Source organism: Amblyraja radiata, chromosome 3 (assembly GCF_010909765.2).
Source record: "Amblyraja radiata isolate CabotCenter1 chromosome 3, sAmbRad1.1.pri, whole genome shotgun sequence".
In the NCBI taxonomy this organism is placed as follows: Eukaryota; Metazoa; Chordata; class Chondrichthyes; order Rajiformes; family Rajidae; genus Amblyraja; species Amblyraja radiata.
The window spans coordinates 28,842,281-28,868,501 of record NC_045958.1 but is presented as its reverse complement, the minus strand read 5'-3'; the positions used below and the strand labels follow the sequence as shown (position 1 = coordinate 28,868,501).

The window sequence follows — 26,221 nt, the reverse complement described above, 5'->3', positions numbered from 1 at the left end:
TTGCTCTTTCTCCACTGTTCTGCAATTACCTCCTTTTCTATTTAACCAATTCCCTTTTGAGAGTTACCGTGAAAATTCTCTTTATCCTTTCAGGCAGTCAATTTCAGGTCACGGTATATTAAAACAAATCTCTGAATCGCATTTCAGATTATTTTGCCAGTGACCATTGCCCCTGTCCCACTTAGGAAACCTGAACAGAAACCTCTGGAGACTTTGCGCCCCACCCAAGGTTTCCGTGCGGTTCCCGGAGGTTGCAGGTGGTTGCCCGAGGTTGCAGGTAGTGGAAGCAGGTAGGGAGACTGACAAAAACCTCCGGGTACCTCCGGGAACCGCACGGAAACCTTGGGTGGGGCGCAAAGTCTCCAGAGGTTTCCGTTCAGGTTTCCTAAGTGGGACAGGGGCATAAAGCTGTGCCCACCAAATACTGCCTCTTCTGATATGGAAACTTTTTTTTTGATAACTTATTCAAATCTTCAAATTTTACTCATCTCTAAATTACATCTTCTACAATTCCTCCCTCAGTATGTTCAAATCACCACCTCACTTTTCTCCTTTAAGCTCCACTGTAAAACCTAATTTTTTGAATAAGCTTTTGGTCACCTGCCCTAATAACATTAGTATTTGGATCAGTATTAAATATATATATATATATATTTCTTGATGAAAGTACAGCATGGAAACAGGCCCTTCGGCCCAGCGAGTCCACAGTGATCATTGATCATCCGTTCACACTAGTGATATATTATCTACTTTCTTATCGCCTTCCTGCATACTAAGGGTAATATACAGAAGGAAATTAACCTACAAATGCGCACATCTTTAGAATGTGGGTGGAAACCGGAGCAACCAGAGGAAACCCACATGGTCACAGGGAGAATGTGTAAACTCCACACAGACAGCACCTGAGGTCAGGATTGAACCCTGGTCTCTGGCACTGTGGAGTAGGGGCTGCACCATTGTGCTGACAGTAGTGGGTTTTAACACACCCGTCCACTCATCCTACAAAGCACCATGAGATATTTTGTTACTTTAAAAATGTTGAATAATTCTAAGCTTTTGTTAATTTTTTAAAGAATAGAATCCTTCCTTTCCAGAAGGCTAAGGATTCTGTGATATTTGTTTTAATAAACTGTACTCATTGTCCTTCAAAGATTTCTATGTGTAACCCCCAGAAGTGACTTTTCTGAACTGCAGATTTTTTCTGGAACTGTGCATTAGTTTATATAAATTAACCTCTTTTTAAAAAAAATCCAAATGCATATGTTTATGGTTATTCAGAGAAATTAAACCCTGCTGTAAAAGTTAGGTTTAAAAGAGAGAAACTCGAGAAACATGATCATGTGAGCCTCAAAGGATTTACTAAGAAGCAGCCACAAGATACTAAATGGTGTAGATTAGACATCCCATAAAGGAAGACTCACAGTGTATATATTTAACTTGTTGTACATCTGCCTGTAGGTGGCTCCAACCACTGTACTGACAGGTTTGGATCTGATCTGGTAGGTCTGGTTCGATGCAGGCCACTCATTGAATAGTCATAGAGCCTTACAGCATGGAAATAGGCTCTTCGGCCTAACATGTCCATGCCGACCAAGATGCCCCATCTAAGGTGGTCCCATTTGCCCATGCTTGACTATGAAATACCATAACACAACACAAACATAATCTACACACTATAGCTCAACTACTGAGCTTTGAATAACTTAAGGGCCTGTCCCACTTACGCGACCTTGGCTCGCAAATTACGCGACCTCGTGGTCGCTTGAGGGGTACGGGCACTGTATAGCCGCGCGGGGCCGGTCTCACTTAGATGCACGGAGGGGTATGGAGTTGTGCGGGGCTGATCCCAACATCGCGCGGGGCCCCAAAATTCCTGCATGACCGAAGTTTTCACACACCAACGGCCTGTCGGCCCGCGTACGCATGCAGGCTCATTGTGGTCGTACACAGCGTCTTGACGTCGTACGCACGGCGTGGCGTTGCGTGATGACATCACCGCCCGACACCGTGTGATGCCCAAATTCAGTTGGCCCACCTCCTGCCCAGCTGATTTGTAAGCATGAGGGCTGCTGCTAACAGAAGTCTCTGTTGCTGTTGCAACAATGCAGTCTGCATCTCTTCCATGATGATCATGGAATAACAGCCAGCAACCCCCTTTTTTATGCGTAAATGACGTCACGCGCGAACTTAGCGCGAACTTAGCGCGAACTTCGCATGCAAGTGGGACAGGCCCTTTAGTCATTGCCACAGGGTGTTAGTTTTATACTGGGGATAGTGTGGAACTCAAATCAGCAGAAAATATATTTAATTTGGCATTTTGTTTGGCACAGACATTGTGGGCTAAAGGGACTGTTCCTCTGTTGTACTATTCTCATAAGGGTCCTATACTGATACATCGGCTATCCATTCCCTCTACAGATGCTGCCCGGTTCGCTGAGTTACTCTAGCACTTTTGCTGTTTTGTTCCAGGTTCGATAACAGAAAGTAGGGAAAAGAATTACCATGTATGGATGGCATAAGAAAGAAAGACGACAAAAATATACGAGGAAGGGTGATAATGTGATAATGAATTCAATATGCATCATCTGATCTGGTTCAATGGTGCTTTCGTGGTTCTGAACCAAAAGGATGAGATTACGTGAAATTTAAAAATTAGTCACTGATGAGTCAGTGGCAATTTATTACTGGGATTAGTGAGCAAGGTGTTGAATTTCAGTACAAGAAGCAAATGAAAATCTAATCAGGGTTAATTTCAAAGGAAAAAGTAGGTGTGGAAGTACAAAGCTATGGTAGCAATAAAAATACACAATGTAATTTTCAGTTTAAAAAGATGTACAAAAACACTTTTTTAAAAGGATATTGGGATGAGGATAGGTGATTGTGAGTGTGACATTTGTTATACTGATTGTATTGGGAAGGGGGATTATAGGGTGATGGGTTGTATATATGACTAAGATACTGTATAGTATATGAGGGTTTTTTCATTTCTTTTTTTTTCTCTCTTTTTTGTATGGCTTTGTAAATATTTGATTAGTGTATAAATGTAAATAATTTGGTGTATATATAGCTGCTGGTGTACATATGGTCTACATATAGCTGCTAAATTTGTATAAGATAATTACAAGCAGTTGAATAAGGGGTGGGAATTAATAAGCTTTGGCTTCTTCCTGCTTCTTTTCGGAGACATACGATTTCATTTATTTATAGATATTGTTTATGACACTTTATAAATATTCTTGTTTTATTTTTTGTATGCTGTTATTCACTTGCTTTTCATTCTTTTATTCTGTTCGAAATAAAGAATTAAATTAAAAAAAATAAAATAATAATAATAATTTCTATTAAACCTTGAAAAAAATCCATGAAACCAACAAGCTATTTGTTCTCTGTGCGCATCAGCACCTCCATTGGTCTCTAGAGCTCCATTTTTTTCATGTCATCTCCCAACAAATGGAATGAACAGAAATTTAAAAGGCAACAAAGAATGAGAGCAATAGAATTAAAAAAAGATGAATATACGTGGTCTAAGAAGAAAAATCTGCAGCTTGATGTGTGTTGCACCACTTAATGTCCATAAGTTACTTTAAGAAATATTGTGGTTTTATGCTTGAAAACCTTTAGATTTATACCATGCAGTTAGTTTTAAATTAGTACACTTCTGCTTTTCACTTGTAAATGTCAACATACAAAACCTATTGTCTTTTGGGCATTAATAAGATTGTGAGCATTTGCAATTTCTGTTCCAAAATTGGTCAAGAATTTTACTTTAATGCATATCGTATCTAAGATTAGAAGTAAAAAAATCATTGTCACTTTTAGCAAGATTACACTGACTTTGCCACATCTAAATTTCAGTTACATCACTATGCTTTCCTACAAATGACAAGAATAGTGTGTTGACAAAAATTAAATAGAGCCAACAAGGTCATTCGTAAGTAACGTTTTCAGATTAAAAGAAATCTATTTTCCACTCTGACCTCAAAACCTCTTCAATTAATTACAAAAATCTATTTACACAGTAACCTAGGTAAAATCAATCAGATTTGTTGAAGTGTTTCCATGAATCTTCTTAAGGTTTACAGCATAGGACCAGCAGATGTGTGAGAAGCATTAGTATTGCAAACAGGTTGTTTGCTGAATTCCTTAAGTAACTACTTTTGGATTATGTTCCTGGTGCCATATGTAGTACTGGAGGATGCAGGTAACAAACCTAGGTCCATGTTGGCTATATTGCTGTATGTCATTAAGTCGGAAAGATTTATAAGAATGTTGCCAGGACTCAAGGGCCTGAGCTATAGGAAGAGTTTAGGCAGGCCAGACTATTGGAATAGTTTGAAAACTCCAAATATTCCTTGGAGTGCAAGAGGCAAACAGGTGTTCTTGTTGATGAGTATAAAAAGGTGTTTAGGGGGAATTGATGGGGTGAATGCAGAGTCTTTTTACCCAGGGCAGGGGGATCAAGAACCAGTGGACTTAGGTTTAAGGAGGGGAAAGATTCAATAGCAACCTGAGAGCAACTTTTTCACTCAGAGGGTGGTAGGTATGTGAAAAGAACTGTCAGAGGAGGTAGTTGAGGTAGGTACTATAGCATTATTTAAAAGACACTTGGACAGGTACATGCATTGGAAAGGTGTAGGGGAATGTGGGCTTGCTTAAATGAGACATCTTGGTTGGTATGGACGAGATGAGTTGAATGCTCAATGACTATGACTTTATGTGGCCTCAACTAAAATGTAATTTAAAGTTTCTATGTTCCTGTGAGCATAAGGATGAATGTTCAAGGCTTGATATTGAAATACCAGGTCTCATGGCAGTGAGTATTGCACCAAATGCACCACATTTTATAATCCAACTAATTATGCACAGTTAACAGCTGGAAAAAATATAGCTTTTAGAGACTGCAACTAGAATTTAAAATAATTCTTTTTTTTTCTGGGCACATTGCTGGATGATTCATGTGATTTATTTTGGAACTATTGTAAACAGTATACGCTTTGTAGTGTTATTATGCTTGGGATACAATGTACTTGGTCCACATCTGCTTCAGTGTTCTAGGGATATAAATTTAAAGAATGCATGTCACAGAAAGATATCATGCCCAGGTGGCCAGGTTGACTAAATATATCACAACGTCTTTCTTTTTTCACTATGTGGAATGCTACAATTCAACAAAATGTCACTTTCCAGATTTCACATGGACATCCATGTGACACCTTATCACTTCCAGTGGGAGATTGTAACCTTCACGTGGTTCGCCCTGTTTTGACGAATGCAATCAACCTGACGTGCACAATCAAATAAGATCAAGTAGTACAAGTTATCCTACAACTTTAGGCTGTGCACGCCATACGCAAGAAGAAGAAGACTTCTAGTTCAACTGGAAGAATTGTCACAATGTCCTTTGGAAAGGTGAGCTAACAGCACAAAACACTAAGAAGAGGGCATGCATTTAATTACACACAAAGGCACTTCATCGCACATCATGTACTATTCAAACTTCCAATATCACAATTCTGTTTGAAGCACAAGGCAGCAGGTGATAGAAAGAAGAAACCAAAACAACAAAAGGATGTTATGCTTTATGTTTGAATAGATTATATTTGGCATTAGAAGCATAGAGTCAATGGGCCCTACATTATAGAAACTGACCCTTCAGCCTGCCCAAACTGACCATCAAGTACACATCTATCCTACTCTCAATTAGAGCATGAATGCATTAAAGCTTGCATCCGAAACAACTGCAGATGCTGGTTTAAATCGAAGCTGCGCACAAAATGCAGGAGTAACCCAGTGGAACAGGCAGCATCTCTGGAGAGGAATGTGTGATGTTTCGGGTTGAGACTTCAGTCTGAAGAAGGGTCTCGACCCGAAACGTCACTCATTCCTTCTCTCCAGAGATGCTGCCGGTCCTGCTGAGTTACCCCAGCATTTTGTGTCTATGCATTAAAGCTTTCCTTGTCTTGGTGATTCAAGTGTTTATGAGGATACTCTGTTGTGCTGCTGCAAGTAAGAATTACTTTGTTCCGTTTTGCGACTTATGACAATGAAATACTCTCTCACTCTCTCTCTCTTTCTCTCTCTGGGTGAATAAAATCTTCATCAGTTCCCCTCTAAACCTTTTATCCTTTATCCTAAACCTATGCCCTCATTTTGAACACTTCTACTATAGGGAAAGGTTTCCAACTATATTCATTACTTTGTGTACCTCTCAGCCCCCCTTCACTCCAAGGAAAATGAATCCTTGCATGTCCAGATTCCCCTCATCATAGATCTGCTCCATCTAGATGACAATCTGGTGAATGTCCACTGCAAAATAAAATGATGCAGGGAGCAGGTGACGATGAGGCTGGAGGTCAACACACAACTCCTAACTGGTCTCCTAATTTGAGGAACGACATCCTTGTTATTGAGGCAGTGCAGCGTAGGTTCACGAGATTGATCCCTGGGATGGCGGGACTGTCGTATGAGGAAAGATTGAAAAAGCTAGGCTTGTATTCACTGGAGTTTAGAAGGATGAGGGGATATCTTATAGAAACATATAACATTATAAAAGGACTGGACAAGCTAGATGCAGGAAAAATGTTCCCAATGTTGGGCGAGTCCAGAACCAGGGGCCACAGTCTTAGAATAAAGGGGAGGTCATTTAAGACTGAGGTGAGAAAAAACTTTTTCACCCAGAGAGTTGTGAATTTATGGAATTCCCTGCCACAGAGGGCAGTGGAGGCCAAATCATTGGATGTATTTAAGAGAGAGTTAGATAAAGCTCTAGGGGCTAGAGGAATCAAGAGATATGGGGAGAAGGCAGGCACGGGTTATTGATAGGGGACGATCAGCCATGATCACAATGAATGGCGGTGCTGGCTCAAAGGGCCGAATGGCCTCCTCCTGCACCTATTGCCTATGTTTCTATGTTTCTAACTCGGCATTGGTAGCATGCGATTCTTGTCTTCAGACATTAGACTTTAGAGATACAGTGCAGAAACAGGCCCTTCGGCCCGCCGAGTCCACGCTGACCAGCGATCACCCTGTATACTAGCACTATCCCACATACTAGGAACAATTTACAATTTTTGCCAAAGCCAATTAGCCCACCAACTTGTACGTCTTTGGATTGTGGGAGGAAACTGGAGCACCCAGAGAAATCCCATGCAGTCACAAGGAGAATGTACTAATTCTGTACAGACAGCACCCATCACCAGGATCGAACCTGGGTCTCTGGCACTGTAAGGCAGCAACTCTTCCACTGCGCCACCCTTTCATTCTTTCTATTTACTGATTAAGTCAGTCATGTAACAACGTTTTTCACTGTACCTTAGTACACATTCCAATAATAAATCTAAACCTATATGTAGTTTCCAACTCATCAGACCATGGTGCACATTATTAGATGCAGTGTTTGAAGGGGCTCCTACTACCTTTGATTCAGCTATAGTGTGATATTTTTTATCTCCTCCACTCAAAAGAGAAGTGTTCAATAGTTAATTAAAAGCCTGCTTGTAGTTAGCAAAAACCTGGTACAGAACCTTGAAGTAGACAAAATGGAGAAGTATCCAATTGTTAGATACTCAGTGTTCAACTCCATTGAGCTACAAGAGAGCATCCATTTTAAGCAGCAAATTGCTCAGGTCAAGTTATTCTGCTCTCAAATGCCAATGACAAAACCAATGAGTCAAAAACCATGTTTTCTCTAATATCTAGTCATTATCTGGGTATTGATCTTATTTCCATGTAAAGTTTTCACCAATTTTAGTGAGAGCATTGTAGCCCGACCTAAGATTTGATCAGAGGTTTATATAGGAAGATGCAACACTGTCTGGTTTTCTAGCCCCTGTTTTTTAATTCTTCACTGTTACTCCCAACAATGAAGAATATAAAATTCATTCCAGTATAAAATTAAAACATTATGGGGAAATCCATGTGAAAATCTGCATCCGGCACAAAATAAATGAATGATGCATGTCCATCAAAAGTAATGTCCTAGCTTCTGATTGTCACTAACAACTCAGTTGTTTTTAGCAGGGGGGTAATATTATTAAAATAGCTAATGCTGGGCAGTTGGAGATTAGCATTTGGATCTGCATGCTAACATTTTCCAAATTAAATGAGCCAAAGAATGTGGCACAATGCCCATGGTGCTTGTTTTTGACTACCAATGCATATCAGCATGAGTTATTCTAAGACTACTGCAAAGCTAGAACTGTATTTTGAGCTGCCCGGCACTGACCCATTAATCGCCCCAATCTGATCAGAACAAAAAAGTGAGGCAGGGTGTCCTGAAGTTCTGGTTCAGTTTCTAGACACTAAGAACTCCATGCTCCACCCAGACTGCTACGTGGCCCACATTAGGAAAAACTTAATGACAGTGACAACGCTGTCTCACGGCATTAGAGACCCGGGATCGATCCTGACCTTGGGTGCCGTCTGTGTGGAGTTTGCACATTTCCCCTGTGACAGCATGGTTTCCATGGTGCTCCGATTTCCTCCCACATCCCAAATGTGTGTTGGTTAATTGGCCTCTGTAAAGTGCCACAAGTGTGACAGCATTGAACTGTGCAAGTGTGACGAACATAGAACTAGTGTGAATGCGTAATCGATGGTCAAAAGGTGGGCCAAAAGTCATGTTTTCCACACTGTGTCTTTTAATTCAATGTATGGATGGTAATTTGATAGATCAGCAGTGTTGATTAATCATTCCCTTAAAACTTGAAAAAACTTTATTTCATGAGAAAAAAAAACATGACCCAAAAGATATCGTATTACTAGTTTCAAAATGATTGAATACACGCTACATTAAAATGATTCTGATTCTAATTATTGAGGAATTATTACCCGCACCATCTCCCAACCCACAGGGGAATAATGGACCTTTGTCACTGCCTGGGAATTTAGACGTCTACATTACTACCGACAGGAAACCACACCGTTTATCAGTAAACATTGACACTCAAATACCAAAGTGACTTACAGATTAAAATAACATTCATTAGAACGTCCAGATACTTATTACTACAGAAAGAAAAAAAAGGTATATTATTCTTTATGGCATAATTAGTAAATTACTAAGTCGATTTAGTGAAAGTAAATAAACTGGAGCAAAAATATTTTCTCAAACATCTGACTTCTGTTTTCCACATTTTCTGTAGTTTTCAACCACAAAAAGTAAATAATTGAAACACCAAATTTGCAACACAAAAATATCTTCATAGGAAATTCTTGACAATTTTGACCAAAAGCAAGTAATTGCATTAATTTATTTGGAATACTTACTTAAATGGTTTTTCCCCTGTATGTGTCCGAATATGATTGTTCAATGTTGTAGCTCCGGCAAAGGCACGTCCACAGTACCCACATTTAAAAGGTCTGTCACTAGAATGAGTTACTACGTGATTCCTCAACTCTGAAGGCTGGGAGAAGGACTGAGAGCAATGTCCACATTGGTAAGGCCTGAAAGACAACCAATCAGTTTTCAATAATATTGGAGTTAGAAGTGATCTCTGCCATGAGTTCTATGCAAATACAATTAAGAAAACATACAGTCCATTAAATTTCAAATTCAATAAAGTGGTCTTTTGCATTAAAGTAACTTTTATTTGTGGAATGTCTATTGTTATTTAGTTACCAAATTTATTAGTAATATTCAGACTTAAAATTATCTCATTTATTCAGATGCGGTCCATGTGCTTGTAATAATAATATGTGATCTCTTGGCAACTAGTTGAATTTACATACTGCAGCCTGTGTGATGAAAATTGAACTGTGATATTCTTGAGGTGTTTGGTTAGTTAGTGATATTACTGGTTATCAAATCATATGATTCAGTTCGAGGTGAGCTGCAAAGGCATCAGCCCTCTCCATCAGAAGAAAGTAGGAGATCTCAAGTAGTCATTGAAATATTGAGAAGTGCAACACATTCCAAATGACACACCACTGCTAGACAATAACGACAAGAAGGGTGACACAGTGGTGCAGAGGTAGAGTTGCTGCCTTACAACGCCAGGAACCCAGATTCGTTCCTGACTATGGGCGCTGTCTCTATAGTTTGTACATTCTCTCTGTGACTGCATGGGTTTTCTCCAGGTTATCCGGTTTCCTCCCATCCTTCAAAGACGTGATGGTTTGTAGGTTAATTGGCTTCTGTAAATTGTAAACTGTCACTAGTGTGTAGGATAGTGCTAATGTCCAGGTGATCGCTGGTTGGCATGGACTCGGTGGACCGAAGAGGGTGTTTCCACTGTATCTCTAAAATCAAAAGACTATTATATGGCGTTTTAGTGTGTTTTCGGAAGAAAGTACTAATTTTGTCTGCTGAATTTTTCTGATTCAATCTTCTTTTGGGAAGAAGTAGGTGGTGGGAGAGGTTGGAGGAAACAGAGACCTGTCTCTTACCCTGAAAGGACTAGAAACTGGTGCCACACACTTAGCAGCTGCATTCAGCTATTCCCTAGTGGTACAGATCCAGCAATTTTAAGGGCTTGGATAGCAGGTTCTTAAGGCCAATTGTTACCTTAATTTTGCTTCTAAAAACAAAGCAATTGTATTATGTTTCACTTCTTCACATTGTCACTGGAGGGCAAGCTTACCCTGAAACCAGTTCTTAACATTTTAATATTTAAAAACATTTCCAGCCAATATTTTAGTATTATTTGCACAACTTTCACATCTGGTTTTAAGTACATTTCAGTAATGGAATATTCATACTACTCTTATTCAAATTATGTAATGCAGATGGAGTGTTGTGATTAACAGTTGGATCCATCCTTTATTATTATTGCATTGACTTTGACTATTACAGTTTACTTATAAAATTGCTTACAGCAATAAAGCTGCACAAGTTGAAGGAGTCTCAATGTAAATAGTCTGTGTATACTTTGGAGAACAAGCTCTTGTCATTCCTCTGTAAATCTTGTGGATTCGAATTCCACTTACATTTTGCAGAAAAGTGTTCATAATTTGGTTGTAATGTAAGTTGGTAATGTCTTTCAAGAAAACCTCTGTTCTGACAAGGTTTCACAAACAATAAGAAGAAAGATAGTTTAATGTTCAATTGACAGTCAAGCATTATGCACCACTTTAGCATTTGGATGCCACCACAAAACTGGAGACACATTTCAACTTTACTTGCTTTTGTTTAACATAACATTGCAAGCCACACTGTGGTAGACCTGGATAAAGGCACTAGATATTATTGAGCATTCTGAACTCATGCAGCTTCACATACATCTATATTTATTGCTTTGGTTTCGAAGGACGTTAGGACTGTTCATATTTAGTTGCAAGTCTATTTCAGTAATGAGAATATTTTGCACAAAGATTATCTGTAAATCCCCATCACTGCTTTCCAACAGTCCATAGCCAGTGTAGAACCTTTCCACATTTTAAATGATGCACACTTTCATCACCATGCAACATATCAAGAATGTGGCATATCAAGGGTTGGACTGAAGAATCCACATAAACAAAATAAAAAGTTTGAATCTGGTGTACCATCAACAAGACAAATTGACAAATTTGACAATGTTCTGTGCTATATCACGGGAGTGAAGGATTCTCTATATATCAATGCACTTGTTAGACCATTATGTCTAACGTTAAATGTCACCAATGCTGACAATGATCCATAACCTCATCTTGTTGGAATCAGCATGAGATAAATTGGTCAAATGTGTCAAACATATTAGAAATGTTTTGAGATTTCTGTTTTACCACATTTATTAATTTGAATAATAGCATAACATTTATAATTGAAATCTGTGTTTTCATTCTTATATTACTGTATTATAGATCCCTTTTGTTTTCTTCTGTGAATGCACTAACAATAATTTGCTTTATAATGGATATGAAATTTTTGAATTTTCGCTGCAAATAGCTAATATACACGTTTATGTCACCTTCAGGACTGGTTGATCTTCATTGCTATGGAACCCTGTGGTATGTGTTCTATTGCTTTTAAACATCAGCAGGGACTTTACAGACAAAGACTGTGAGAACCTCCAGAGAAACAGGGTAAGTATTGTAGATAAATCTGATCATTAATCCATTTTCTCTGGGGATATCACCAATATCCATAAAGGTTCAGGCAAGGGATTAGAAGTAACACATGGAAATTCAGTAGTCACATAGCTTACCAGAGTTTCTGGTGTCGCAATAGCATTAGGACTGACAATTATAAAAAATAGCAATTCACATGGGAACAGAGAAAGAAAGGCAAATACAGACACAGATAACGAATAAAAATAAACATCATTCAATGCAGGAGTGACTATCTAGTTCAGCTAAATCTCACTCGCATTTCAAAGCCATAAATATTTGATATTGACAAACATTCAGACCATCTTTATCCCCCATGGAATCCAAGGTATCAGGCAATATTTATCTTCCATATATATTTTTAAAGGATTATTTTTCTAAATCTGAAATAAAGTATGCCTTTCGGATACACCTAAACGTTTTAAAGCTGTGGCTCTATCATATTAGTATTAAGAAAATAGTTATTTGTGTGTAATGATACCGCATTTTTCCCTTTATTTCTTCTGCAGTCCTGGAATGAATGAATATTGATGTTACTTAGGTGTATGACAAATTCAAAGTGGCAGTATATTCAGTCGCTGTGTAATAATCAGAATAATTTGCTGATCAGTAAAAGTTAGAATTTTCCAGTTACAAATTCAAAATTAACATCAGTCCAATAGATTTTATCTAAACTTATTTGATATAAAGGTGAAACTAAGGAAGAAATATTTTATTGACAGCTGTCTATGTTACAGTTAAATTAATACTTCAGCACAAACAAATTATTTTTTTTTGGTACATGATCAATGTAGGTGCGCCAAAACTAATTAACTTTTCACAGTAAGATAGGATCCTTAAAGGTGTAATTATTTCAGATTCACTGAAACAATCCCTTCAACGCATTGAATGATTGGCAGCAATATTCCTCAATGTTATCGAGCAGTTATTTCCTCCTGACAGACCCAATGGATTGATGATTGTATAAGCATTAAAAAAGAGACTGCTAAGCAAAATTCACAATTCATTACCTACTGGCAGTTAATTAGATCTGGATAGTGATTTGCACATCAGGCATATACAAACACAGATACGTTGGCTGTTTAGTACCTTTGTCCTTAGCAATTAAGACGACACAGAGTGGTGCAAAATCCTGGACTATTTAAATGGTACTTGAGTCTGAATCCCACCTAGGCAGTTGGGAAAATGAAATAAATCTAACACCAGCAGTGGTGATTAAAGAACTGCTAAACTGTGATTAATAAAACCCATCTGATTCGCTAGGTAGACACAAATGCTGGAGAAACTCAGCGGGTGAAGCAGCATCTATGGACCGAAGGAAAAAGGCAACGTTTCGGGTCGAGACCCTTCTTCAGACTGATGTGAGGGTGGGTGGGGGAGGAGGGGGGGGGGGGCGGAAAGTAGAAAGGAAGAGGGGGAGACAGTGGGCTGAGGGAGAGCTGGGAAGTGGAGGAGAGGAGAAAGCAGGGACTACCTGAAATTGGAGAAGTCAATGTTCATACCGCTGGGGTGTAAACTGCCCAAGTGAAATATGAGGTGCTGCTCCTCCAACTCCCTGGTCAATTCTTCCATTCCGACCCAAACCACCACCTCTCCTGGCACTTTCCCTTGTAACCGCAGGAAATGCTACACTTGTCGCTTTACCTTCCCTCTTGACTCCATTCAAGGACCCAAGCAGTCATTCCAGGTGCGGCAGAGGTTCACCCACACCTCCTTCAACCTCATCTATTGCATCCGCTGCTCTAGGTGTCAGCTGCTCTACATCAGTGAGACCAAACGTAGGCTTGGCGATCGCTTCGCCCAACACCTCCGCTCAGTTCGCAATAACCAACCTGATCTCCCGGTGGCCCAGCACTTCAGCTCCCCCTCCCATTCCGAATCCGACCTTTCTGTCCTGGGCCTCCTCCATGGCCAGAGTGAGGCCCACCATAAATTGTAGGAGCAGCACCTCATATTTCGCTTGGGTAGTTTACACCCCAGCGATATGAACATTGACTTTTCCAATTTCAGGTAGTCCTTGCTTTCTCCTCTCCTCCCGTTCTCATCTCTCCCTCAGCCCACTGTCTCCGCATCTTCCTTTCTTCTTCCTGCACCCCCACACACTCACATCAGTTTGAAGAAGGGTCTTGACCCAAAATATTGCCTATTTCCTTCGCTCCATAGATGCTGCCTCACCCGCTGAGTTTCTCCAGCATTTTTGTCTACCTTCGTTTTTCCAGCATCTGCAGTTCCTTCTTAAACATCTGATTCACTAGTGTTCTTTCCAGGGAAAAAACGGATGACCTGGCATTTCATGTGATGAAAGCTTATTGATATGAATCGTTATAGCCCTGTCCCACGGTACAAGTTCATTCCAAGAGCTCTCCCGAGTTTAAAAAAAATCAAACTCGTGGTAAGCACGGAGAATGAACGTAGCGGGTATGTCGGAGCTCAGGGACGTCTCTTAGAAGACTCGCTAACGGCAGGTGAGCACGGGAAGACTTGTGAAGATTTTTCAACACGTTAAAAAAAAGCCCCGAGTACCGACGAGTGGCCATTACGTTAAATCTCTGAGTACAAATCAGGGCAAACTCGGGAGAGCTCTTGGAATGAACAGAGCATTTAACTTTTTTTCTCAACCCACAGTTGCTACCTGACCTGTTGAGTATTTTCAATATTTTTTTCTGATTTTAAGATGTAACTGAAGTATAATTTCAGTCATAGAATCGTTCAGCACCGATACAGACCCTACAGGGTAGCTCTCTTGTAGTATGATTAAAAAGACTGGTTGCAGGAATATGGTAAAACATCGAAATCAACAGAGAGAATTAAAAGTGCAAAGTTCCTTAAGCATGCTCCAGGCTTCTTAATTTCTAGAGAAATACAAGAAACTGCAGATGCTGGAATCTTGAGTAAAGCTGTGGAGAACATGGATAGGTTACACTTCGGCTCGGATCCCTACCTAACTTCAAGCACTGTGAAATGAAAACTTTGTGATTCTATTACCACACTTTTGTTTTCCTTGAAAGTCCAGAGTTTTTATTGTCAGTTCTTCACTGCTTGCAAAAAGCTGACTCACTTTCATGTCAACCTACTTAACTGAAACAGAAGGAAGCAGGAAGTTGTCGCCCAAAAGAATATCCACAAATAAAAATGAAGACACAAGGAACTGTAGAAGCTGAAATCTTGAGCAAGACACAAAGAGCAAGGAACCTAAGGACCAGTCAGCATCTGAGGAGGGAATGGACAGGTGACGTTTTGGGTTGGACCCTTCTTCAGACTGATTGAAGTTTAGTTTAGCTTAGATTAGTTTAGATATACAGCGCAAAAACAGGTCCTTCGGCCCACCGAGTCTGCGCCAACCAGCGATCCCCATACACTAGCACTATCCTACACACGAAGACCAATTGACAATCTTTTTACCGAAAGCCAATTAATCCACAAACCTGTTTGTCTTTGGAGTGTGGGAGGAAACCAGAGCACCCAGGGAAAGCTCACACGGTCATGGGGAGAACGTACAAACTCCAAACAGACAAGCACCCCATCAGAATTGAACCTGGGTCTCTGATGCTGTAAGGCAGCAACTCTAAGTGTATCATTTATGGTGCCTTCACGGTTTGCAGCTTTTTATACATTTCTTTTTCTCACAATCAATCAGGATTACCCAAGATTATATTGAGATTTCATAGAAGCCAAGATACTGTATGTACATGAAATCTCAAACAAAATTGTATAGGGTCCATTGCAACAAGGGACTCAAAAGGACTAGACATAGAGACACAGTGGGCAGCACAGCGGTGCAGCGGCAGAGTTGCTGCCTTACAGTGTCAGAGAGCTTGGTTCAATCCTGACTACAGGTGCTGTCTGTACGGCATTTGTACGTTCTCCCTGTGACCACGTGGGTTTTCTCCAGGAGCTCTTGTTTCCACCCACACTCCAAAGACTTGCAGGATTGTAAGTTAATTGGCTTTGGTAAAAATAAATTATAAAGTGACCTTAGTTTGTAGGGTAGTGCTAGTATATGGGGTGATTGCTGGTCGGACTCGATGGGCCGAAAGGCCTGCTTCCATGCTGATTCTCTAAAAGCTAAAGTGTAAGATCTAGAGTAAATTGACAAATTTACCTTACTAGCAACACTCCATACACCCTCCAGCATCACCGCCAGTCCCTACACATATTATCTTACTTCCATGGCAGCCTTTGACACGGCAGTTTTATATCTGGCATGGGATGTGTTCTTCGTAGACTCATAGAACTATATAGCCTGTAAACAGTTCCTTTGGCCCAACTTGTTCATGCTGACCAAGTTGACATGCTGGGCTAGACCCATTTTCTTGCATTTGGTCCATACCCCTCTAAATCTGCCGTAGCCATAAACCTGTCCAAATGTCTGTGGAAGTTGTATCTGCTGCTATAGCTTCGTCTGGCAGCTTGGTCCAGATACAGATTACCCTCTGAGTGAAAAACGTTACCTCTGACATCCCTCTTAAAACTTCCCCTTTCACTTTAAACCTATGACCTAGAATCCTTTAAAAGTTGAAAAATTCACTATATCCATGACCCTCATGATCTTCTATACCCCTCAGATTCCTAGGTTGCAAAGAATAAAGTTCCAAAGTAGCCATGCTCTCCCTATAACTCAAGCCTGCAAATCCTGGTAACATCCTGATAAATCTCTCCTGCAATCTCTCCAAAGTAATGGCATATTTTCTACAGCAGACGACCAGAACTGCACACAGTACTCCATAATCTGGGACACTTCCTAGAGATCAGAGTGACAATGACAGCAGCAAGCTATTCATATGGAATCACACAAGTCCAGTGTTAACACACAAATCTACTGCACAAAAAGTGGGGCTTTTCCTAATTTTCCATATTTTTCCTAATTTCATATTTTTTTGCAGAGGACCCAATTAGCGATCTGTATTAGATGCGGCATAGGTTTAGTGTAGAAACCTTGTATAGTGTTGCTTCCTTCGGGTAAATACTGAACAATTACAAGCCGAGAACTAATCTCTGTGGTACTCCACTAGTTATCTCCTTCCAGTCTGAAAAGGCTTCATTTATCCTAACTCTGTTTTCGACAGATCGACAGTTTTCAATCCATTCTGACAGGCTTGCTCTGTTACCACGGGCTTTTAATTTATACATTTTATCCTAAAAATGCCGTTCATGAAGTCCTCATTGTTGCACCCCAGTTTCTCCAACTGCTGCTCCAGCGCTGAAAACTATTCCGACTGCTGCAGCTGGGAGACATTTCCTGCACTTGTGGCTGGCCTGGGGAGAGGGCTCTTTCATTTGATTCATAGAGATGATGCACGGTAGAAGCAGAATGATATGTTTAATATATCAGTTTAGTGTGTAATTGTGTTGCATGTAGGTGTTTGATGATAGTTACCTGTCTGGGTTCTGTGGACACACATGCATCTGTAGCAGAATTCGTTGGGTGAAGGTCTTAAAGCACTGCCCACACTTCCAGAGGTGCCAATCACTGAATTCTCCACTTAAGTGGCTGGTGGAGGTTGGACTTGCCAGTACCCGCTGGTTCTTCACGTTGATGTGGTTGACCATGGAATCATGTGGCCCTGCTTTATCAGACAGCGCTTTGCTGCACGATGTCTCTGGGAACCTCAGTGAACGGTAGATTCCTGTCGGTGGAAGCTTGCCAGTCTTGTTGAATGATTGTAACGTCTCATGCCTGGTCATTACGTCAGCAAGAGTCGATGGGACATTCACTACGGAAATGAAAACAAAATATTTTGTTTCAAAATTGGAATTCAAATACCAAAGCAACAAATAATTATAAGGGTCCTTTGATCTAAATTACCCAAAGTCATTTGTATGCCTGTTGGTGTGATTTCGTAAATCCTTTTAAAAAATAAAATTATTTGAGAAGCATATCCCACAATTAAAATAGCAGGACCCAGCAGCAATCTCTCATCTTGGCTCAGTTCGAAAATAAGTTCTGGTCTTTGTTATTTTGATTTAATGATTGTAAAATAAATAAGATTAGCAGCAACTATACGTACATTATTAGTGACTGGAGATATATGTTATTGATTCTATTCCACTTTTATATTAAAGTCACTTGTATTTGGGATACATTTATAAAGGAAGGAGGTTTCAATCTTACAAAAAATTTAATTACATTTTTTGACATGTCATTATAAATTGTATTATCTCAAAATCTCACAATAGCTAGGGATAATCAAATCCATGATGATGATGTTCCTTAAAGATTTTGGACTTTCCAATCAACTTGTGCAAGAAACAGTGCAGTAAAATGGTGCTGCATGAAGGGCCCAATGATGCCTGCCAATTTGCACAGGTGCACGAAAGAAGGCACACTGTCTGGATGCATCAGAGCCCGCTATGGCAGCTGCTCTGTCCAAGACAACAAGAAATTTCTGGGAGTTGTAAACACAGCCCAGTCCCATCAACTCAAACTATACTTCACTCTGCCTCAGAAAAGCAACTGACATAATCAAGGACCTCTTAGACCTCAGTCACTCTCTCTTCTCCCCTCTCCTGTCAGGTAGAATTTACAGAAGCTTGAAAGCAGATACCACTAGATTCAAGAAAAGCTTTTTCCCTGCAATTATCTGACTCTTCAACGGACCTCACATCTGCTGATTAATTCCCAATCTTTCAATCTATTTTGTTGTGGACCTTACACTTTTTTAAGTTGCATGTTCCCCGTAGCTGTAATGTTATATTCTGTTTATTTTCACATTGAACTACCTGATGTAGAGTATAATTTGCCCGGATAGCAGTCAAAACAAAGATTTCCACTGTACCTCAGTATTCATGACAATAGTAAACCCATGCCATTATCAAGTTATATCATCTTGTCCCAATGCTGTTAGTGTGTCTGCTTTGTGAGCCTATACTTCATACAAGGTCGTGGATGCTTTGTGATCATTAGTTACAATATTTTACCCCTCAGTGCATATTAAGGAAAATAAATATAGACAGTCCCACACACAACTGAAATTATAATTGGGGAGCTCTGAAAATAATGATGGCTGAACAGCCCTCTGCCGCTACCTTGGGATGGTACAAGAAAAGGCAGTCAACTGGAGAACTGTCATATAAGTTGGGGTTCCAGAAAGCTATCAAAGGCCAGAATTAAATATGTGGATTTAGGTGTCCATACAATGTCTGAAGTGATGTCCCAGGAACTTGTTCCCATGACTGGAAAAATCTTCATGAGGAAACTTTTGACAGCTCCCATCTCTCGGAACTTGTTCCATCTCATAGAATGCCTTTTGGGTGGGACAGATAGGCTCAAATGGCCCTTTGTATCCAGATATATTCCATCCAGCCACATGGACAAAGAAACAGGGTCTGTAGAAGGGTCTCGACCTGAAACATAACTCATTCCTTCTCTCCAGAGATGCTGCCTGTCCCGCTGAGTTACTCCTGCACTTTGTGTCTGTCCTTGTACAGAGAGGATGATGAGTCGAGGCAGTGCCCTAAGCAGCAGCATAAAGCCCATCATATCATAATACAAATGTTACGTTATTTATATTTCATCTTCATCAAGCTCGATTGAGTCTTGTAACAAGCACTCAGATGGGTGATCATTATACAGAGTGTCTGTGTTCAGTCTACCAGAGTAACCATGAACTTTTTTGTTGCTTATCACTTTAATTCTCCATCTCTCTCCCACTTTTACTGATCTATCTAATAACCATATAACCATATAACAATTACAGCACGGAAACAGGCCATCTCGACCCTTCTAGTCCGTGCCGAACACATAATCTCCCCTAGTCCCATATACCTGCGCTCAGACCATAACCCTCCATTCCTTTCCCATCCATATAACTATCCAATTTATTTTTAAATGATAAAAACGAACCTGCCTCCATCACCTTCACTGGAAGCTCATTCCACAGAGCTACCACTCTCTGAGTAAAAAATCTGTGTTACAATAAGGCTCAAAGTTTATTTGAAGAACACAGGGCTACCAACATTGGGTGAGAGTTGAGAGTGAGAAATTGTGAGGGTGCGCAGCGGCTGAGGGGGGGGGGGGGGGGGGGGGGGGTGGGGGGGGGGGAGCGTAGAGACTGTCCCCCCTCCTACGACAGGAAGCTTTTGCATTTTTCAGCTTGAAATTGTGCAATCTGGAGCATACTGTAGCGAGTCTTTTAACTTACACTTGAATGCAACATTTATGTTTTAAATTGGATTAGGTATAAATAAGGTTAGGCTAAATTACATTCCTAATTACATTCCACAGCATATTCATGTATGGAATAGAGAAAATAAAACATAGAAACAAGGCAAGAGGAGTCGGGCTTCCATCACTGTTCTGCGCAAATAAATGAATCAACCTTACCCTTTGACTATAGAAACAATATGAAAATAATGTCATATATTCAATGATGGTATATGGTTCAATGAAATTAAGATATATATGTAAAACATATATATATATATAGAAACAGGCCCTTCAACCCACCAAGTCCACGCTGACCAGCAATCCACTATACACCAGTTCTATCCTACAGGCCAGGGACAACTTACATAAGCCAATTAACCTTCTTTCGGAATATCCAGCAAAAACCCATGTGGTGATAGAGAGAATGTACAAATACTGTACAGGCTGCACCCATATTCAGGATCAAATCTGGGTCTGTAGTGCTGTAAGGCAGCAACTCTACCGCTGCGCCACCATGCCACTCCATTAAATTACTGTAATATATTTATTATGGTGTCACGTCAATGAACATGAACACATGATTCTGATTTATGCCCTTAGTTAGATAACACACATCTCCAGTTGTTGCGTTTCAGGTTTTCAACCTCTTCAGTCTGAAGGGTTTTGACGCGAAACATCACCATTCTTTCTCTCCAGAGATGCTGCCTGTCCTGCTGAGTTATTCCAGCTTTTTGTGTCTATCTTCAGTTTAAACCAGCACCTGCAGTTCCTTCCTACACTCTTTGTTAAACGAAACAGGTCCTATTCTCATATTATTCACCTCAACTAAATCTTTTCTTCACCTCCGTTGCTGCAGAGAATACAATCCCAGTTGTATTCAAATCTTTCTTCAAAGTTAAAAAAAATATTCCAGCCCTGCCAACTTCATAAATTGCCCCTGGGTCCTCTCCAGAGCAATTGCACCCTTTCTACAATGTGTCATAGTCTTACAGTATGGAAACAGGCACTTCATCCCAACTTTTCCTGCATGTCAAGATGCCCCATCTAAACTGGTCCCATTTATCCGCATTTGGCCCATATCCCTTTAAACCTTTCTTGTCCACGTACCTGTCCAAATGTCTTTTAAACGTTGTCATTTTACCTGCCTACTTCACTTGGCGGCTCGTTCCACATACCCACCATCCTCAGCGTGAAAATGTTGTCCCTCAGGTTCCTATTAAATCGTACTTCTCTCACTTTAAACCAGGGGTGTCAAACTCATGTGAGAGTGTGTATCAGTATGTGTGAGGGTGTGTGCGTGTGTGTGAGAGAGTGTGTGTGAGTGTGTGCGAGAGTGTCAGTATGTGTGAGAGTGTGTGTCAGTGTGTATGAGAGTGTGTGAGAGTGTGTGTGTGAGTGTGTGTGTGAGTGTGTGTGAGTGTATGTGTGAGTGTATGTGTGAGTGTGTGTGATAGTGTATGTGTGAGAGTGTGTGTGAGTGTGTGCGAGAGTGTCAGTATGTGTGAGTGTGTGAGAGTGTGTGTGTGAGTGTGTGTGAGAGTGTGTGTGAGTGTGTGTGAGAGTGTGTGTGAGAGTGTGTGTGAGAGTGTGTGTGTGAGAGTGTGTGTGAGTGTATGTGTGAGTGTATGTGTGAGTGTGTGTGATAGTGTATGTGTGAGAGTGTGTGTGTGTGTGTGAGTGTATGTGTGAGTGTGTGTGATAGTGTATGTGTGAGAGTGTGTCAGTGTGTGTGTGTGTGAAGGTGAATGTGTGAGGGTGCGTCTGTGTGTGTGTAAGAGCGTGTGTCAGTGAAGAGGCGACAACACCTAGAGTGAACGGAAATTCGGAGACTTGGCGACGTCCAGGGAGCGTTTACCTCTCCCCCCCTCTCCCCCCACCCCCCTCCCCCCGTCTCTTCTCCCCGCCCCCTGGGAATGCAGGCCAGCCCAGGTGCTCTATGTCCAGCTGGGATCCGGGGGAGGTGAGGGACAGACCCGGGGTTCGGGCATCGGAGCGGACCCTTAGCCCGAGATTCATCCCACGGCTCCAGAGGTGGCACCCGGTCCGCTCCTGGCTCCCGGCCAGGGTTAAAACTCCATGGGTTGCGGACAAAGCGGCCGACAGACACAGAGCTGCCGGAGGTGAGGGTGGGAGGTGTGAGCAGTGCCTCAGAGGTCGGTGCTGGGACCTGTCTCCTATCACACCATCTGCACGGGAATGTGTTGTTTAGTTTAGACTCTAAACTAAAGATCTATGCTCTTTGCTCTAAACTAAACTTTTTTTTCCCCCAAATCATCCCGCGGGTCGGATTGGACCCCTTCGCGGGCTGGTAGTTTGACACCCATACTTTAACCCAATTCCCTCTAGTTCTTGAATCACATATTCCGGGAAAAAGACTATGCATTCACCTTATATATTCCCCTCATGGCTTTTACTCACCTCTAAAACAATTTGCTTTATTTTGAATTTCCAGCAGCTGCAGATTTTGTTTTTTTTGCCATTTTAAATAGTGTGCGATAGGCTTAAGACAATCAAATTGCTCGTTCTTTACAGGAAGCCCGCCGACAGAAAACTATTCTCATTGGTGAGCGTGGAGGAGATCTGGAAGCCTTGGGAGAATTGAATTGTTCGAGACTTTATTTATTTATTTACAAAAAATATATATATTTTTGAGCGTGAGAAATTCTATGATCAGCGTGGGAATGTCGCGAAATGTGCGAGTCTCACGCTCAATGCTTGAGAGTTGGCAGCCCTGTGTTTCCACACTGCATGACTATGACTAAAGCCAGCAAGGATGATCAAGGAAAGGTGGAACCCATAATGGTCCTTTGATGGCTGTGGAGAAGGTGTTAATGAATGGATATGAACAGTGAAACTAAGCAGGGCGACAGTGAAATCAGTCGGACGACTAGGGTGGGTGGCGGGACTGAGAGTGAGGGGATGTAAAGGCTAGTTAGACCATTCAGCTCATTGATTCTGCTCTGTCTTACAATCATGGGTTTAATGGATATGCAGGAAATGGAGCGATATGGATCACGTGCAGGGAGAGAAGATTAGTTTAACTTGGCATCATGATCAGCACGGACGTTGTGGGCCGAAGGGCCTGTTCTATGTTCTAAATTCTACCATAGTTTAATGATTCACACACTGAGTCACTCTGGCCACTCCCTCTTCTCCCCTCTCCCATCAGGGCAAAAGGTATGGAAGTGTGAAAATGTACATATCTAGATTCAGGGACAGTTTCTTCCCAGCAGTTATCAGACAATTGAACCATCCTACCACAACCAGAGAGCAGTGCTGAACTACCATCTACCACATTGGTGACCTTCGGACTATCTTTGATCGAACTTTGCTGGCTTCACCTTGCACTAAACGTTATTCCCTTAACATGTATCAATACACTGTAAATGGCTAGATTGCAATCATGTATTGGCTTCCCACTGGCTGGTTAGCATGCAAGAAAAGCTTTTCACTGTACCTCAGTACACATGACAATAAACTAAACTGAACTGAACATAACTTGCACTTTATGGAGTTTTTTTCAGCTGACGGATTGACTACATCTTCAGCATAAGGTACGTTTGGCCAGTTTTACTCGGCACAACTTGGCCTGATAAATGGGAGCGAGGGAATTCCCAAATTTGGTCAGTGTGGATTTATTGGTCGTCTGAACTAACTTCAGGCAGCTCCAACATTCCCTCTCTTTCTATCCCTCGGTTTAAACCAGCCTCTGCAGTTACTTCCTATATATACATATACACACACACACTTCCTATATACATATATATATACACACACACACTGAACATTTTTTTCTTGTTTATTATATTATGGACAGTGCTGTGTTTACTCAGTACTGCAGCAAGTAGGAATTTCAGGATAGTGTTAGTGCGTGGATTGCTCACTTCAGGTAGCCCCGGCATCCCCCCCCCCCCCCCCCCCCCCCCCTCTCTCTCTCTCTCACACTGAAGAAGGGTCTCGACTCGAATCTCTACTAATCAGATTATTATTATCAGAATAAAATAATATTATCTAATTTTAGATTTATAGACCACTGGGATTTCTTCTAGGGTAGGGGTGACCTGTACAAATGGGACGGGTTACACCTTAACTGGAGGGGGACCGACATTCTGGCAGCAGGTTTGCTAGGGCTACACGTGTGGGTTTAAACTAAATAATGGGGGGGGGGGGAGGGATTGACAAATTGGGAGAATAAAGATGGAGTTGAAGGGGAAGTGACTACAGGAAAAATTGCAAAAGATTCTCGAATTAATGGGAAGGAAAGCTTGAAAATGGACAACAGAATAAGGTCAGGGCCAATTGCGAGGGGGGGAAGTGAATACGGAGGTCAAAGTGCTGTATATGAATGTGCGAAGTATAAGGAATAAAGTGGATGAGCTTGAGGCTCAGTTAGAAACTGGCAAGTATGATGTTGTGGGAATTACTGAGACATGGCTGTAAGAGGGCCAGGGCTGGGAACTGAATATTCAAGGGTATACCTCCTATCAAAAAGACAGACAGGTGGGCAGAGGGGGTGGGGTTGCCCTGTTGGTGAGGAATTAAATTCAGTCCCTTGCAAGGGGTGACATTGAAACAGAAGATGTGGAGTCAGTATGGATAGAACTAAGGAATTGTAAGGGTAAAAATACCCTAATGGGACTAATCTACAGGCCCCCAAACAGTAGCCTGGACATAGGGCGCAAGTTGAATCGGGAGTTAAAATTGGCATGTAGCAAAAGCAATGCCGTGGTTGTTATGGGAGATTTCAACATGCAGGTAGACTGGGGAAATCAGGTTGGTACTGGACCCCAAGAAAGGGACTTTGTAGAGTGCCTTTGTGATGGATTCTTTGAACAGCTTGTATTGGAGTCTACCAGGGAGAAGGCAATTCTGGAATTACTGTTATGTAATGAACCAGATTTGATAAAGGACCTCGAGGTTAATGAGCCATTAGGAGGCAGTGACCATTACATGGTCAGGTTTAATCTACAATTGGAGAGGGAGAAGAGTAGATCGGAGGTGTCAGTGTTGCAGTTGAATAAAGGGGACTATGGGGCCATGAGGGAGGAGCTGGACAAAGTTGACTGGAAAGATACACTACCAGGGATGACAGTGGAACAATAATGGCAGGTATTTCTAGGAATAATACAGAAGGTGTAGGAGCAGTTCATTCCTAGGAGGAAGAAAGATTCCAAGGGGACAAAGGGATGACCATGGCTGACAAGGGACGTCAGGGACAGTATAACAATTAAAGCGAAGAAGTGCAACGTAGCAAAGATGAGCGGGAAGCAAGAGGATTGGGTAATGTTTAAAGAACAACAAAATGTGAAGAGGAAAAAATTAGTTAAGACCAAAGTTGGACCCTTGAAGACCGAAAAAGGTGAATTTATTATTGGGAACAAGGAAATGGCAGATGAGTTGAACAGGTACTTTGATCTGTCTTCACTAAGGAGGACACAAACAATCTTCCTGATATAGTAGTGGCCAGAGGATCTGCGGTGACAGGTGAACTGAAGGAAATCCCCATTAGGCAGGAAATGGTGTTGGATAGACTGATGGGACAGAAGGCTGATAAATCCCCAGGGCCCGATGGTCTGCATCCCAGGGTACTTAAGGAAGTGGCTCTAGAAATCGTGGATGCATTGGTGATAATTTTCCAATGTTCTATAGACTCAGGATCAGGGACCACAGTTTAAGAATGAGTAAGCCATTTAGAACGGAGATGAGGAAACACTTTTTCTCACAGAGAGTGGTGAGTCTGTGGAATTCTCTGCCTCAGAGGGCGGTGGAGGAAGGTTCTCTGGATGCTTTCAAGAGAGAACTAGATGGGGCTCTTAAAAATAGCGGAGTCAGGGGATATGGGGAGAAGGCAGGAACGGGGTACTGATTGGGGATGATCTGCCATGATCACAGTGAATGGCAATGCTGGCTTGAAGGGCCAAATGGCCTACTCCTGCACCTATTGTCTATTGTCTATTGTCTATTGTCTACTGACTAATTCCCAGAATGTGGGAACTCCTCACGACCATGAAGGCGACTACCTGGCAACCTCCCGCGAACATGCGGCGA

At 41.3% G+C, this 26,221-nt stretch overlaps 1 protein-coding gene across 2 annotated transcripts in view; it reads right to left on the bottom strand.

Moving 5' to 3' along the window:
• prdm6 (PR/SET domain 6) overlaps nucleotides 1-26,221 on the bottom strand; it is a 228,440-nt gene that overhangs the window by 36,845 nt on the left and 165,374 nt on the right. For both annotated transcript variants that reach the window (XM_033017509.1, XM_033017508.1), the window contains exons 6-7: nucleotides 17,405-17,741; nucleotides 9,268-9,444 (exon numbers count right to left, since the gene is read on the bottom strand). In XM_033017509.1, coding sequence (XP_032873400.1) covers nucleotides 9,268-9,444; nucleotides 17,405-17,741 — 514 coding nt within the window. The remainder of the gene's footprint in view (nucleotides 1-9,267; nucleotides 9,445-17,404; nucleotides 17,742-26,221) is intronic.